Source organism: Nicotiana tabacum, chromosome 3, assembly GCF_000715075.1.
Source record: "Nicotiana tabacum cultivar K326 chromosome 3, ASM71507v2, whole genome shotgun sequence".
In the NCBI taxonomy this organism is placed as follows: domain Eukaryota; kingdom Viridiplantae; phylum Streptophyta; class Magnoliopsida; order Solanales; family Solanaceae; genus Nicotiana; species Nicotiana tabacum.
Window position 1 is genome coordinate 100,285,256 of NC_134082.1, and position 16,556 is coordinate 100,301,811.

The 16,556-nt window shown below is 37.1% G+C and overlaps 2 protein-coding genes across 2 annotated transcripts; one reads left to right on the forward strand and one right to left on the reverse strand.

Annotated features, from left to right (window-relative positions):
• The first annotated feature begins 10,506 nt into the window (after positions 1–10,506).
• On the forward strand, positions 10,507–12,888 carry LOC107828774 (rust resistance kinase Lr10-like). Its single transcript, XM_016656142.2, has 2 exons — positions 10,507–10,768; positions 10,869–12,888. The coding sequence occupies exon 2, from the start codon at positions 11,289–11,291 to the stop codon at positions 12,354–12,356; it is 1,068 nt and encodes a 355-aa protein (XP_016511628.2). The 5' UTR covers positions 10,507–10,768; positions 10,869–11,288; the 3' UTR covers positions 12,357–12,888.
• A 2,987-nt stretch (positions 12,889–15,875) lies between these two features.
• On the reverse strand, positions 15,876–16,343 carry LOC107828775 (uncharacterized). The gene has a single exon (XM_016656143.2). It carries the CDS (start codon positions 16,341–16,343, stop codon positions 15,876–15,878), a length of 468 nt encoding a protein of 155 aa, XP_016511629.1.
• Between the last annotated feature and the right edge of the window lie 213 nt (positions 16,344–16,556).

Sequence of the window (16,556 nt, forward strand, 5' to 3'; positions counted from 1 at the left end):
CATTTTACCCCCAACAGGTAAGTAAATAATTCCCCAACAGTGTTATCCCTAGCAGTTTTGAGGAGTCCAACACGAGTTTGGTGAAAATCGGTATCCTCAGCAGTTCCTTTCGGGGAAAGGCAAAACGAGTCTCAAGAGAGTTAGTCTTCAAAGAAAGAAGCTAATAATAATAATAAAAAATAATAATAATTAAAAAAAAATAAAATTTGGGGGAAGGTAGAAAGGGAAAATTCATCCCAAGCAAAATAATCCCCAGCAAGTATTCGAGGTAAGACATTTTCAAGTCTTAAGGATATTTTGGGTTCATCCGCCCTCGAATAGGATATTTTGGGTTCATCCGCCCTCGAATAGGATCTTTTGGGTTCATCCGCCCTCGAATAGGATCTTTTGGGTTCATCCGCCCTCGAATAGGATCTTTTGGGTTCATCCGCCCTCGAATAGGATCTTTTGGGTTCATCCGCCCTCGAATAGGATATTTTGGGTTCATCCGCCCTCGAATAGGATATTTTGGGTTCATCCGCCCTCGAATAGGATATTTTGGGTTCATCCGCCCTCGAATAGGATCTTTTGGGTTCATCCGCCCTCGAATAGGATCTTTTGGGTTCATCCGCCCTCGAATAGGATATTTTGGGTTCATCCGCCCTCGAATAGGATATTTTGGGTTCATCCGCCCTCGAATAGGATAGGATATTTTGGGTTCATCCGCCCTCGAATAGGATATTTTGGGTTCATCCGCCCTCGAATAGGATCTTTTGGGTTCATCCGCCCTCGAATAGGATATTTTGGGTTCATCCGCCCTCGAATAGGATATTTTGGGTTCATCCGCCCTCGAATAGGATATTTTGGGTTCATCCGCCCTCGAATAGGATATTTTGGGTTCATCCGCCCTCGAATAGGATATTTGGGTTCATCCGCCCTCGAATAGGATATTTTGGGTTCATCCGCCCTCGAATAGGATATTTTGGGTTCATCCGCCCTCGAATAGGATATTTTGGGTTCATCCGCCCTCGAATAGGATATTTTGGGTTCATCCGCCCTCGAATAGGATCTTTTGGGTTCATCCGCCCTCGAATAAGATCTTTTGGGTTCATCCGCCCTCGAATAGGATATTTTGGGTTCATCCGCCCTCGAATAGGATCTTTTGGGATCATCCGCCCTCGAATAGGATATTTTGGGATCATCCGCCCTCGAATAGGATATTTTGGGTTCATCCGCCCTCGAATAGGATATTTTGGGTTCGTCCGCCCTCGAATAGGATATTTTGGGTTCGTCCGCCCTCGAATAGGATATTTTGGGTTCGGCCGCCCTCGAATAGGATCTTTTGGGTTCATCCGCCCTCGAATAGGATATTTTGGGTTCGTCCGCCCTCGAATAGGATATTTTGGGTTCGTCCGCCCTCGAATAGGATATTTTGGGTTCGTCCGCCCTCGAATAGGATATTTTGGGTTCGTCCGCCCTCGAATAGGATATTTTGGGTTCATCCGCCCTCGAATAGGATATTTTGGGTTCGTCCGCCCTCGAATAGGATATTTTGGGTTCGTCCGCCCTCGAATAGGATATTTTGGGTTCGTCCGCCCTTCGAATAGGATATTTTGGGTTCGTCCGCCCTCGAATAGGATATTTTGGGTTCATCCGCCCTCGAATAGGATTTTATTTTCAAAGTTGTTGTTGAAACCAGGCGCCCACCTGAATAACGAGAGGAATACTTTTCTTGTCTGTCCATTGCATATTTTAGGTGCCCACATGTATAACAAGGGGATACATTTCATGCCTTTACCAATAGGAGACGCACTTCCTAGGTCAAGTTTTACCAATAGGAGACGCACTTCCTAAGTTTTACCCATAGGAGATGCATTTCCTCCTAAAAGTTTAGTTTCACCCATAGGAGACGCATTTCCTCCTAAGTTTAGTTTTATCCATAGGAGACGCATTTCCTCCTAAGTTAGTTTTTACCCATAGGAGATGCATTTCCTCCTAAGTTAATTTTAGAGTTCTACCCATAGGAGATGCATTTCCTCCTAAGTTTGTTTTAGTTTTACCCATAGGAGAGGCATTTCCTCCTAAGTTGTTAAAATCAGGAGCCCGCGTGAAGAGAGGAATGGCGTTTATTTTTAAAGTTGTAGTTAAAATCAGGAGCCCGCCTGAAGAAAGGAATGGCGTTTACTTTAAAAAGTTGTTGTTAAAATCAGGAGCCCGCCTGAAGAGAGGAATGGCGTTTACTGTTAAAAGTTGTTGAAATCAGGAGCCCGCCTGAAGAGAGGAGTGACGTTTATTTTTAAAGTTGTTTAAACCTCGCCAACCTAAAGAAAGGAATGACATTTTATTTTCAAAATTGTTGAAATCAGGAGCCCGCCTGAAGAGAGGAATGGCGTTTATTTTAAAAGTTGTTTTTGAAACCAGGCGCCCACCTGAATAACGAGTGGAATACTTTCCTAAAGTTTATTTTACCCATAGGAGATGCATTTCCTCCTAAGTTTGTTTTAGTTTCGCCCATAGGAGATGCATTTCCTCCTAAGTTTATTTTACCCATAGGAGATGCATTTCCTCCTAAGTTTAGTTTTTCCCATAGGAGAGGCATTTTCTCCTAGGTTAGTATTGAAGTTGGGAGCCCGCCCATATAACAGAGGCATACATTTCTGTCCTTTCACATTATGTTCTAGGTCGCCCACCAGTAAAATGCGGGAATACTTTCAGTTCTAGGTCGCCCACCAGTAAAATGCGGGAATACATTCTGTTCTAGGTCGCCCACCAGTAAAATGCGGGAATAAATTATGTTCTAGGTCGCCCACCAGTAAAATGCGGGAATACTTTCTGTTCTAGGTCGCCCACCAGTAAAATGCGGGAATACATTCTGTTCTAGGTCGCCCACCAGTAAAATGCGGGAATACATTATGTTCTAGGTCGCCCACCAGTAAAATGCGGGAATACTTTCTGTTCTAGGTCTCCCACCAGTAAAATGCGGGAATACTTTCTGTTCTAGGTTGCCCACCAGTAAAATGCGGGAATACTTTCTTTTCTAGGTCGCCCACCAGTAAAATGCGAGAATACTTTCAGTTCTAGGTCGCCCACCAGTAAAATGCGGGAATACATTTCAGTTCTAGGTCGCCCACCAGTAAAATGCGGGAATATTTTCAGTTCTAGGTCGTCCACCAGTAAAATGCGGGAATACATTCATGTTCTAGGTCACCCACCAGTAAAATGCGGGAATACATTTCAGTTCTAGGTCGCCCACCAGTAAAATGCGGGAATACATTCATGTTCTAGGTCGCCCACCAGTAAAATGCGGGAATACTTTCAGCTCTAGGTCGCCCACTAGTATAATGCGGGCATACATTTCATAATTTTGCATTTAAGCAACTTTTTAGTCTTGTACTACAGATTTTGGAATCAGTAACCCCACCAGAAGGCGGAAGGTTACAACAGGAATCCCCAGCAGTAAACAATAAAATCCCCAGCACCGGGAAGCAGAAGGTTGCAACAAGAGGTCCCAGCACAAATTCAGGCGCATGAGTCAAAAGGAAGAAAGGACGCGTCTTGAAAGAAGCAGCTGGTGAACATTAAATCATGCCCAGCATAACAAGTCTGATGAAGAGAGTCGTACCCACCAGAGGAACCGCCGAAAAGCTTGATGAAGAAAGCCATGTCCCTAGCAGACCAAGCAAAATGATAAAAACTGGTATTCAGAAAAGCAAAGGGCCAGTATCATTCCCAAGTTCAAGGAAGAAAAGCATCGGAGGAAGCACAAGCCAACAAGAAAGCAAGGCAACAAGAACAAATTTCAGTCTAGCCTAGCTTCTTGTTTTCTTTTAAACACGGTGTAACAATGAGATTGGTAAGCAGTGATAACATCATGCAACAGCAGTAACATCGCAGTCCCACGGTAGTCCCAGCTACCAAAACTTCCCGAACTACATTAACCTGATTCCCCTTTAGCCAGGGATATGTAAGAAACCTTTGAAGCAAAGGTTCAGTTAAATCTTTTTCAAAAAAATGCTTCACACGGAGTACTCGGATGGGCAAAAATCGCTCGCTTTATCTTTGCACGAAAACCCTTCGTGTCTCCGGGCAAAGAGGGGTAGCTGTAAGCACGTGATTTTTGCCCTATATGAGAAATACTCCCAAAAAATTCAAAATCAAATGATTTTCCTTGGTGTGCAATTTTGTGATATTTTTGGATAATTATTTGTATTCGTCTGTGTTTGCTTATTTGTTAAATTAATAAAAAATACAAAAATATGTCGCATTTTTGCATGTAGGATTTAATTCTACAATTGTTAGTAATTAAATTAGTTTTACAAAAATTAAAAATTACAAAAATAGGCATCTTTTGCATTTTTAGCATTTAATGTCCAAATGAATAATTTTATGCTTAATTATTACTTAATTGTACGTTAATTGTTATTGGAAGTTAATTTGCGCTTTTATAACTTAATTTAGTTCTTAATAATAATTTAAGTACTTTTATAATTTAGTTTTAGAAAAATAAAAGAAGAAAAGAGAACAAAAATACAAAGAAAAATCGGATTGGGCCACTTCTTCAATTTCAAACCACAGGCCCAAATAATTGCCCAACTTTCCCCATGACCCGGTCCGTTTCAAATCGGGTCGACCCGGTCCGCTCCATTAACCCAACACCCCTTCTTCATTTTTGTCCAACACAAAACAAAACCAAAAAAATAAAAAATAAAAGGTGAATTATCACTATTAATAGTTTTATTTTTTGTTTTTTTTTATATATAAAAAAAATCCGAAAATATTTTATTTTATTTTTATTTTTTTAAAAAAATATATATAGTAATTTCGGGAATGATTTAAAAAAAAAAGTAAAAGAATGTAGAAAATTTTAAAAAAAAATAAAAAGTTTTAAAAAATTTAAAAGTAAAAGAAGGTTGGAATTAAAAAATAAATATAAAGGTATCTGAAAATTTAAAAAATTTAAAGTAATTGAAAGTAGCATTTTTAAAAGAAAAAGAAAAGATAGTGGTTTGTTTTTTAAAGAAAAGTTAAATAAAGTGAGATTCTCTTTTAAAAAAATAAAAAGTGGGATTTTAAATAAGATAAAGTAATTAAAGTTGGAATTTTAAAAATAAAAGTAAATAAAGGTGGGATTTCTTTTTCTAAAATAATAAAAGCAATTTGTAAGTGGGATTTCTTTTAATTAAAAAAATAATAAAATAATAAAAAAACAAATCTGAAAATTTCGAAAATTTTGCTATAAATAGAAGAGAAAATTTAGGAAGAAGGGGTGGAAAAAAAGAGAGGAAAAACTAGATAGAGAGAAGAAAAAAAGAGGGGGCGGAGTGAGAAGTATACACCCGATATACATTCTGGATACACTGAATATACAGGGGCAGAATTCATTTTGGAGAGTTTTGAAGTTGAAAAAGAATAGTTACTGCTTCATTGCCTCGCTTAAGATCTGAAATAGTCAGAACCTTCCTGCCTTTTACTTCTTCTCTATACTTGGAGTCGTTTATAGTCTCCTGGGTTTTCTGCTATTCCTACTGTACTGGTTTGCGGTGTTGCTGAATCTGCTGTTGCTGTGTTATTACTGCTGCTGACTTCTCCTTCTTTTGTTCTTGTACTGCTGTTTTCAGGTACACATTTGTACAATCTCGGCTTGAAGCAAAAAATAAAATATTAATCAGGCTTTGTTCCTGTTTAGATTTGTGGTTGAATATAATTTTTCTTTCTTCGTATAAAGATGTAGTTGAATGATTAATGAATAATGAGGTTGCATATGTATACTTTCTTCATCTAATAATGTTAGTTTAAATTAATCGGAGAATAATTAATCTGTTTTGATATTATGGTCAATCTCATGTTCTAGTATTATTGAATAACAGAATATAAAATGAAAGCAGTTTTTCTTTGTACAAACTCGATCGCAATTTTCCATTCGCATTAGCCGTAAACTAATAACTAATAAGTTACGTTTTTCAGCATGTAAATAATTAAGAGATTTTCTTTTATTTTAGAGACGAACTTAATAGAAAATATAGTCATTGTAGGTTTATCCTTTAAAAATAAAAATGAGACGAGCCTCGCCAAATAAAACGTATAGATTGTGGGGCCCTCACAAAATGTATGGTTTAATTAGAATTCGGAAGGACCGTTTAGCGAATTTCACGGTCTTCCCCAAAATAATAACGCGATAGTCTCTTTAGGCGCGTGTTTAATATTTTACTTTCTTAAGCCTGGGTGTGCATTTCATGCGACCCGAATCCAAATCCCAAAACATCAAATAAAACGTGTTCCGGATTGTGGGTGCATTTCATGTGACGTAGTCCAAAGACGTGTTTTAAGCGATGTTCACATTTCTTTTAAAAACAATAATAATAAAGCGGTTAAAAGATAAAATTTGCACATAAGTTCATATTTGTATAAAATCAGATAATCAAGCCGAATATAACAGTTGAGCGACCGTGCTAGAACCACGGAACTCGGGAATGCCTAACACCTTCTCCCGGGTTAACAAAATTCCTTATCCGGATTTCTGGTACGCAGACTGTAATATGGAGTCATTATTTTCCTCGATTCGGGATTAAAATTGGTGACTTGGGACACCCTAAATCTCCCAAGTGGCGACTCTGAAATAAATAAACCAATCTCGTCTCGATTGTCCTTTAATTGGAAAAACTCCCTTGCACCCTCGCGGGTGCGGAAAAAGGAGGTGTGACATCTATCTCTAATTATCTCCATGCCAAGAATTTTCTTTGCCTCACCCAAATCCTTCATCTCGAACTCCTTCTTCAGTTGAATCTTCAACATATCAATTTCTTCCGAATTCTTGGAAGCTATCAACATATCATCAACATATAGGAGAAGATATACAAAGGAACCATCTTTAAGCTTGTGCAAATACACACAATGATCGTATTTGCTTCTTTTGTACCCTTGCCGCAACATAAACTCGTCAAATCGCTTGTACCATTGTCTAGAAGATTGTTTCAATCCGTACAACGATTTTTCAAGTTTGCACACCATATTTTCTTTTCCAGCAACTTTGAATCCTTCTGGCTGAGTCATGTAGATTTCCTCCTCCAAGTTTCCATGTAAAAACGCAGTTTTTACATCCATCTGAACTAGTTCCAAATCCAATTGTGCTACCAAAGCCAACATAATTCTAATGGAGGAATGTTTTACAACTGGAGAAAACACTTCATTGTAATCAATTCCCTCCTTTTGAGCATATCCTTTGGCCACCAATCTTGCTTTGTAGCGAACATCTACTTGGTTAGGAAATCCTTCCTTCTTTGCAAATACCCATTTGCACCCAATTGCTTTATTTCCCTTCGGGAGATTGGCCAATCTCCATGTATGATTCTGATGAAAGGACTGTATTTCATCATTTATGGCAATCCTCCACTTATCTTCTTCTGAACTTTGGACAACGTCTTTATAAGTAGTAGGAACATCATCAGCTACAATTGAGGTTGCACAAGCAACCGTCTCTATGAGACGAACAGGTTTCGTTATTGTTCTTTTTGGCCTGCTGGTTGCTATTGATTCAAGTTGTTGTTGAGGTTCCTGAGTTGGAATCTCCTCTACTGACTCTCCTTCCAGAGGGTAATCTTCATTTGTTTCCTCCTCTGCTTCTTGTGTAGGAAAAATAAATTTTCCCTCAAACTCCACCTGCTTAGAAGCACCTTTATTTTGTTTGGTATCTTCTGTTACCTTATTTACCATAACAGATTCATCAAAGGTAACATCCCTGCTGAATATTACTTTCTTTGTCATAGGACACCATAAGCGATATCCTTTGACTCCAGAAGTAATTCCCATAAAAATAGTCTTCTTTGCCCTTGGATCCAATTTTGACTCTGTCACATGATAATATGCAGTTGAGCCAAACACGTGCAAAGAGTCATAATCTACAGCAGGCTTTCCATACCATTTTTCAAATGGTGTCTTGCCATCAATAGCAGCAGATGGTAAGCGATTAATGAGGTGACATGCATATGTAATTGCCTTAGCCCAAAATTCTTTGCCCAAGCCAACATTGGACAACATACACCGTACCTTCTCCAGCAAGGTCCGGTTCATACGTTCTGCCACTCCATTCTGTTGTGGTGTATGTCTAACAGTGAAATGTCGGACGATGCCATCATTTTCACAGACCTTATTGAAATGATCATTTTTGTATTCACCTCCATTGTCTGTGCGAATACACTTGATCCTCTTGCCTGTTTGATTCTCCACCATCGTCTTCCATTTGAGAAAAATTCTCAACACTTCATCTTTGCTCTTCATTGTATACACCCATACTCTTCGGGAAAAATCATCAACAAAGGTTACAAAATAGTGTTTCCCACCCAATGAAGGTATTTTGGAAGGACCCCAAACATCAGAGTGTACATAATCCAAAATGCCTTTAGTATTATGGATCGCTGTACCAAATTTAACCCTTGTCTGTTTCCCTTTGACACAATGCTCACAAAACTCCAAGTTGCAAGTCTTTACTCCTTTTAACAATCCTTGATCTGATAGAGTTTTCAAGGATTTTCTTCCAGCATGTCCCAAGCGCATGTGCCATAACTTGGTTGCTTCTGCCTCTTTGTCGTCACTGGATGTCACTGTCGTTGTCCCAATAACTGTACTGCCACGATAGCGGTACATATTATTATTCTTCCGATTAGCCTTCATTACCACTAGTGCACCGGAGCATACTCTCATCACTCCATTTTTTGCAATGATTTTGAACCCTTTTGATTCTAGGGCTCCTACAGAGATGAGATTCTTCTTCAAATCCGGTACAAATCGAACATCTGTTAATGTTCTGATCATTCCATCATGGTTCCTTAATCGTATTGAACCAATGCCATATGAGGTAAGAGGGCTGTTATCCGATGTGTGGATGACTCCATATTCTCCTTCTTGAAATTCCACAAACCAGTCCCTGTTGGGACACATATGATGGCTACAAGCCGAGTCCATCAACCATATGTCTGATGATGTTAATGACTCTGTTGTAACTAATAAGAAGTCTGAATCATCACAATCAGCTACATTTGAATCCATAATGGCCTTTCCATTGTTATATTTGGCCTTATTCTTCAGCTTCGGACAGTCTTTCTTCCAGTGCCTTTTTTCTCGACAAAAGGCACATTTATCTTTGCTGGGTCTGGATCTTAACTTGGATATTCCCTTCTTTGTCATCGTTTGACTTTGAGGACGACCCCTCACAAATAGTGCTTCTCCTTCTCCGCCCTTCTGTTTTTCTCGCTTTCTTTGTTCATAGCTGTACAAAGCCGAACAAACTTCTCTGAGAGAAACTTCGTCATTTCCAGGGAGTAGAGTAGTTTCAAGGTGCTCATACTCATCAGGAAGTGATGCCAACAACATCAAGGCCAAGTCACCATCATCATAAGTTGTATCCATATTTTGCAAATCTGTGACCAACTTATTGAAACTGGTGATATGTTCATTCATCGTGGTACCAGGAACATAGGTGAAGTGAAACAGTCTCTTCTTCATGTACAATTTATTTTGATTGTTTTTCTTCAAAAATTTATCCTCCAGTGCTTTCCATAATCTACTTGCAGAAGTTTCCTTTGTGTATGGATATTTCTGCTCTCTAGCAAGGTAGGATCGAATGGTACCGCAAGCAACACGATTGATAATTCTCCAATCTTCTTCTCCAATAGCATCTGGTCTCTTTTCTTCAATAGCAAGATCTAGCCCTTGTTGAAAAAGGACATCTAGAACCTCGCCTTGCCACATCCCAGAATGTCCGGACCCGTCAAATATTTCTACCGCAAATTTCGCATTTGACACAATTCTTGTCATAAGCGAAGATGCCAATGATGACGTATTGTTGACACTTGATGTAGATTCTTCTTGTTTATTGTCTCCCATCTTTGACACAAATATTATTCAATAGCTGACGACACAAATCAAGATTATTTCCTTTCTGGTGTGGAAGATCAGACTAAGCTGCAACCACAGAGCATACTAAGACAGAATCTTGACACAGTTACCAAGATAAATCTTTTCTGATGTGGAAGATCAGACTATGCTGCAACCACAGAGCATACTAAGACAGAACCTTGACTCTGATACCAATTGTTGCGGAAGCCAAATGTATATAGTGTGAATAAGTCACAACTACTATACCAAAAATTATGACAGCCACCAAATAATAAATAAGACAATAAAGCAACAATAAAGGGAACACCAGAATTTACGAGGTTCGACTAATTTTGCATACTCCTCGGACACAACCAATATTTTATTTCACTCCAAAAATACAAGTGAAATAATACTAAAGAGAGAAGATACAAATGCCTTAAACAGATGAGAAGGCAAATGAGAGGTGTGTTTAAATCCTAAACATTAAGCCTTCTTTTATAGGGAAAATTTCCCAACCAAATGGCTAACCCACCGATGTGGGACTTTGCCAAATTCAGCAGTAAGCGTTTTCGTTCATATTATAATAATGGATCAGAGAGTATTATTAAAAGAGTTGCAGAGCCTATCTTCATGTTCAGCTGTCCATTTGCTATTAATACTACGACTTCTACATTTCTTGAAATAACTGGCTGCAAATCAAGCACACACATGATGACTTATTTAAAGATTGGTGAAATGAATGCTTCTCAAGTCAGCGATGGATGCAGAGTGAAATTTATAGCCCTCACCTCTTGGCCTAACGTCATTCAACATGACAACAATAATATTTCCCTTTCTGATTTTTATCAAGCAATCACCTACGGTTTTGAGCTAGTTTATCATCTCAATCTGACTGTTACAAAAAGGATGTCAATGAGTAAGGACTACGTACTTTACATGTTTGTTTACTTCTTCAATATGTACGAATTAGCAAAAGGAAGGATTCACTATAACTTAATTATTTGATGTCTTTGTAGGTTTTATTCAATGGATTCGCTGTGAGGACTCAAACTTTTCAACTTTAATTTTCTCTATATATTCTACTAATTCTGAGTTTAAAGCTGCTAATATTTGGACATCAATCTAACCAGGGAACGGTCGGACGCTACTTCTTTATTTTATACGTAAGCTAAGCTCTTATCCTTTTTATTTGGCCGTGACATATATAGATTAGCATTCCATCATTATTAATTTGTGAACTAATCATAAAATAGAACAATTGGAATTATTATATTGCTAAATGCTGTTAATAGCAATTTAACTTGTGAAAATAAATTTCTTCGAATCCTTGATACTTCATAATTGTATTTCTGGTGATCGGCCTACCAAGATTTGTGATCGGCCTACCATTCATAATTGTATTTCTGGTGTACAAATTCAAAAGGAGGCATTTGTCCATGTATGATATGATTGAAGGCTTTCTGCAGACACAAAACAATTTCATGCCAATCAGATACAATTACTCCCACATAAAGAGAATGACCAGAGGGTTCAAAGAGAAATTAGGTGAGGGAGGTTTTGGCAAAGTATATAAAGGAAAGCTTCGCAGTGGTGGGGATGTAGTGAAAATGTTGAGCAAGCCTAAAGCTGGTGGTGGTCAAGATTTCATGAATGAAGTAGCTACCATTGGAAGGATTCATCATGTCAATGTGGTTGGACTTGTGGGATATTGTGTTGAGGGAACAGAGCGCGCTCTTGTATACGATTTCATGCCCAATGGATCACTTGATAAGTACATCGCCAGTCAACAAGGAAGTCCTGTGTTAAGTTGGCAGAGGAAGTATGAAATTGTTGTTGGAGTGGCTCGAGGAATTGAGTATTTGCATCGAGGCTGTGACATACGAATTTTGCACTTTGACATCAAGCCTCACAACATTCTTCTGGATGAGAATTTCATCCCAAAGATTTCTGACTTTGGACTTGCTAAATTGTATCCGACGGATAATAGCATTGTGACTCTTACAGCTGCTCGTGGAACGATTGGATATGTAGCTCCAGAGTTGATCAGCAGAAGCATTGGAGCAATATCTTATAAAGCTGATGTTTACAGCTTTGGAATGCTGCTAATGGAAATGTTGGACATGAAGAGAAATGTAGTTGCAAATGAAGAAAACTCTAGCCAATATTTTCCATCTTGGATTTATGATAAGTTCAAAAAGGGGAAGGAAATTGTGGTGGATGAAGAAGCAAATGAAGATGAAAAGAAGATAAGTAGAAAGATGACTATAGTTGCGTTATGGTGCATACAAACAAATCCGGTACAGCGCCCTTCAATGAGTGAAGTAATAGAAATGCTTGAAGGTGAAGTTGAAGTGCTACAACTACCTCCTCAGCCTCTTCAATCTCAACCAATTGCTCCATTGTTTCATCAGATGGAAAGTTCTATAACATTTTCGTCTGATTCAATGGCTTTGTTAGAAAATGCTGCTGATAATCCTGTTGAACTAGACATATATTATGATTGATTCACAATTGATGTTTTTTCTATGTAAAACGACACATTCTAGTATGGCCACCAGGGATTTGCATTGCCAGAATATTAACCTCATCTGGCCTGGGGGATTATTGGAGTTGGTCCTTCAATTGCTAGCGTCCATAACGAAGACAGCTTAAGCATCATAAAAAATGAGCCCAATTCAGGGCCTTATATCATATATGATCCAAAGCTTGCACCACTATTTGCTGTTATTTTGACAATTTTCTTTGTTTGTACAGTCCCCACCGCAACCCATTCTTCTCTACTGTTTTGACAAATTGTCCTATAGAGGTACGGTTTGGACCATATCTTGGAGCACAGTGGATGACGCGGATTTCCTTTAAAAACTGCTATTCTGTTTGAAATGGGATGAAATCAATAAGAAGCACAAGTATGGTTTCCAAATAGACTTTCGGCATCCTTCCCTCCAAGAACTCCCCACCTTGCTCTTGGGGTGACTCGAACTCACAACCTCTTGGTTGGAAGTGGAGGTTGCTTACCATCAAAGCAACCCCTCTTGTCTATAAGGAAAGTAGTGATATAATTATAAAATAAATAAAAAGATTGCAGCTGGAAATAAAAAGTATTTTGTATTCGTATCAATTTAAAATTAAAAAATCAACTCCTTCGTAGTGTTATCAGATTTAAGGACACTTTAGTCATTTATTGAGAAAAAAATGCTTACTAGCACTTGTTTATCAAACAGATCAATAATTTCTTTTTAGCTTCATACTTTTATTCAAATACGTAAGTGCTTATTTTATAAAATCAGTTCCAGCACTTAAAAACCAGGCGTAAGTGCTAATCCAAATGGGCTCTTAATCTGTACACAACTATAGTGCAGAGAATCTTTGCACTGTTAGCTCATTTTATTTTATAACAGACGATTCGTTTCATACTTCCAAGATACAAATTTTATTTTTATTGACAATTGGGCAACGACGAAACGTACACTAGTAAAAACCATGCCCAGAATACTGATTATGAGTTGTACTTTAACATAGTCAAAATGGCACTGTGCATGTGTACACTTCTACAATACGTACAACAAATATCCACTGTCATCTCTCCGACACAAAACATTTATATAATTAATTTGTTAAAAAATATTTGTACGTGACTAACTCAACGCCAATTGTCATTTAAAAATAGTAGGTACGCGGTAATCTGTTCAAAAATATAAAACCTTACACTGCATGAGAAACCGGGCAAGTATATGTGGAATTAGAAAATGTTCCATGCATGATATTTTAGAAGTGCTGCACCTAGACAGAGGTCGAGCTAGAATTCGCTACACGTTCGGTAGAACCCAACAAATTTGGTCAAATTTTTGTATGTGTGTATAGAAATTCACAGAATATGTATAAAAAATTTATAGTACAGAATCCGGCAAGCTACTTTTACTAGAACTCAAAACTCATATATTGAAAATTCTGGATCCCGCCTCTCTGCCTAGATTGGAATATTGCATGGTTAATAAATAAAACTCCCCATCTAGCTACTTAAAAACCTCTTTATAGAAATGCCATCTACTTGAAATACGTTGAAGCATCTGGTTTCTCCTAGCTGGCTTGCCCTTTTTTCTCAAGATTTGGTGGTGATGTAATGACTAATGATAATAGAGTTGAAGCGTAACACAAGAAAATGGGTCCAGCCTTCACCAATGACCTTTTGCTTAAATGCCTATTAATTAGTCTCGCTACCATTTTGCCACTTGCTTTAATAATTATGGGAAAAGATATATCTGGCCTTTACCTTTTTCATTTTAATGTCGTATATGATATTGTCGCATTGTTTGCTTGCTAGCTAGCTCACTTCAAATTTAAAATATTGCGTAATAATTTTATGACCAGACTTTTTTAATTTACTCAGAGACACGGGAGGTAATTCTCCACATGCAAAGGAAAAAACAAATGTCCTAATGTAGATAAAGACTGACATGGCTCCAGCTGTAAGGCTATTACATTTGATAGCATGATTCTAGTGATGGAGAAATTAAAGTAATTACTATATCTTATTCATAATTTTAGTGGTTGAGAAAGTAAATTGTCATTTAGCCTACAAGAATATTTGCTGCCATGCATCCAGACAGTCAAAATAACAGTTTGTAGAATAACCTTGTGAAATTAGGTCTGATGCATTAGTTAAATTAGACATGAAAAGAATGTGTAATATTTACCATATTGAAGAAACTTATCCTTTTGAAAATAGTACTGATGGATTAGTGATATTAGACATCAAAAGAATATGTAATATTTCCATTGCCCATTGGGGTATCATACAATATTAAAAATAAAAGTTAGCTATGGTACTTTTTAACAATTATTTTTAAGAAAATAATATTGTACAACCATTCTCAAAATAATAGAAAAATAATAATATTTTTTTGTACATATATATATATGTATGTACCACGATACATATTTATGCTCAAATTAATTGTCATATTTTTATATGGCAATGTACGTATTCAATCACATTTGTGGAGGAAAAGAATACGTATGGAAAAGAATCTTGTGATGTTTCTCCTGCCCTCGTTGAAGGAGACATATTGCAATGTAACCTATTTAATGAGGACTATTTTATTTCTCCGTCTAGCATTGCAAATAGACCTTTATACAGTATTTTCTTTCTTTGAATCCCCATACTATTGCAATAATTCATCCTATTCATTAAGATTAGTTTAATTCTCTCTTTATTTTAGGACTGAGAGATAATTGTTGTTGTTTCCTATCAAATAGTTTAGAGAGAATAGAAAAGAACTAAAAGAGACTATGGTGAGTTCATGACCTGTGATTCAAAATTTCAAATTATGATAGTAGTTTTTTTTATTTTAATCATTGAGTTGTCCCTACGCAACATTATTTAGCGTTTGAATATAGATTTGGTTGAAATTTGGGGGAAAAAAATTTGAAGTTGTATTGAAAAATAATTTTAGAAATTGTATTGACATACATTTTATGTGAAGAAAAGTTTTGTGAGTGAAAAGAAAAAATTTCAGAAACCAATTTTTGAGAACTTGAATTTTTTTTCAAAACATGAACATATTCCATGAATAAAACAATGTTTTCAAAAAATAAAAATAAAGGTTGCAGCAAACTCTCTGCTTTATTTCAAGGTAATTGATTCTACTTATGTGTGACGATTACCTATAGTTATAAGTTGATTACCTATAGTTATAAGTTGATAACTTGATGCTACCAAAATTTAATTTAAAACTGATTAACTGTAGTTTGATAATATATTAAAGTTGTAGCGAATCAAATTGATGGAACCAGTACTGTTATGATTTCACTCTATATAGCTTACCAAACTCATAGAGAGGTAAAATTAAAATTGTGATACAACCCCTACATTGGCTGTCAAGTAGAATTTAATATCTAAAAATAACAAGTAAATCGAATTTTGAACCACCCACTAATCAGAGAGCAGTATTTGAATATTAATCTCAACTAATTTCTACTATTCACAGAAAAAAAATGAACATTTTCCCCAAAAATTAACTCTACTACTCAGGTATTGCACTTAACCTCGCCGTAAACTTCCCTCTCCTCCCACTACCACCAGTACTCCTCGCTCTTCTCAGTTCCGCCGTCGCAGAATCGTTATTATTTACCCCTTTACCCTTTTTCTCTACTAAGAAATCTGAGCCGTATTTTTCACTGCCGCAATTGCTCAAAGCAGAACTAGCCTTAACGGCTAATGCAGCCATTTCCTCAGCCTTAAGCCTCCGCTTCAGATTGCTCAAAGGCAAAGCAAAATAAAGTTGACCCGGTTGAAGCTCTTCGTCAGCACTAATTGCAGAAACCACATCACCAAATTCCATTTCGTCCGAATTACATATGAATATTGTTGGATCTCTTTGTAATAAAAATGAAGCTTTAACTGGATATGGAAACTCTTGTAATCTTCCGTCTTGTAATATCAATTTGGCTGTAGCAATAGATGTAGATTCACACGAACTGCAAATACCCATTTTTCGCTAAATTTATATAATTCAAACTCAGTGAGCGAATGAAGAATAGAGGAAATTAAGAACACTTGTTGGAGAAGACTGAACGAGGAAAAAGGCAAGAAAAAGTGAGGTATAAATAGGAGGTGATAAATGAACTGTATTGATTATTGAATAATGAACCAAGACGCCACGTCAATATTTTATCATTTGAAAAAATTAAAAGGAAATTGGTTT

What these genes read in the sequence shown, in the direction of transcription:
- LOC107828774 (XM_016656142.2), top strand. Translation starts at nt 11,289, where the DNA reads ATGTATGATATGATTGAAGGCTTTCTGCAGACACAAAACAATTTCATG.
- LOC107828775 (XM_016656143.2), bottom strand. Translation starts at nt 16,343, where the DNA reads ATGGGTATTTGCAGTTCGTGTGAATCTACATCTATTGCTACAGCCAAA.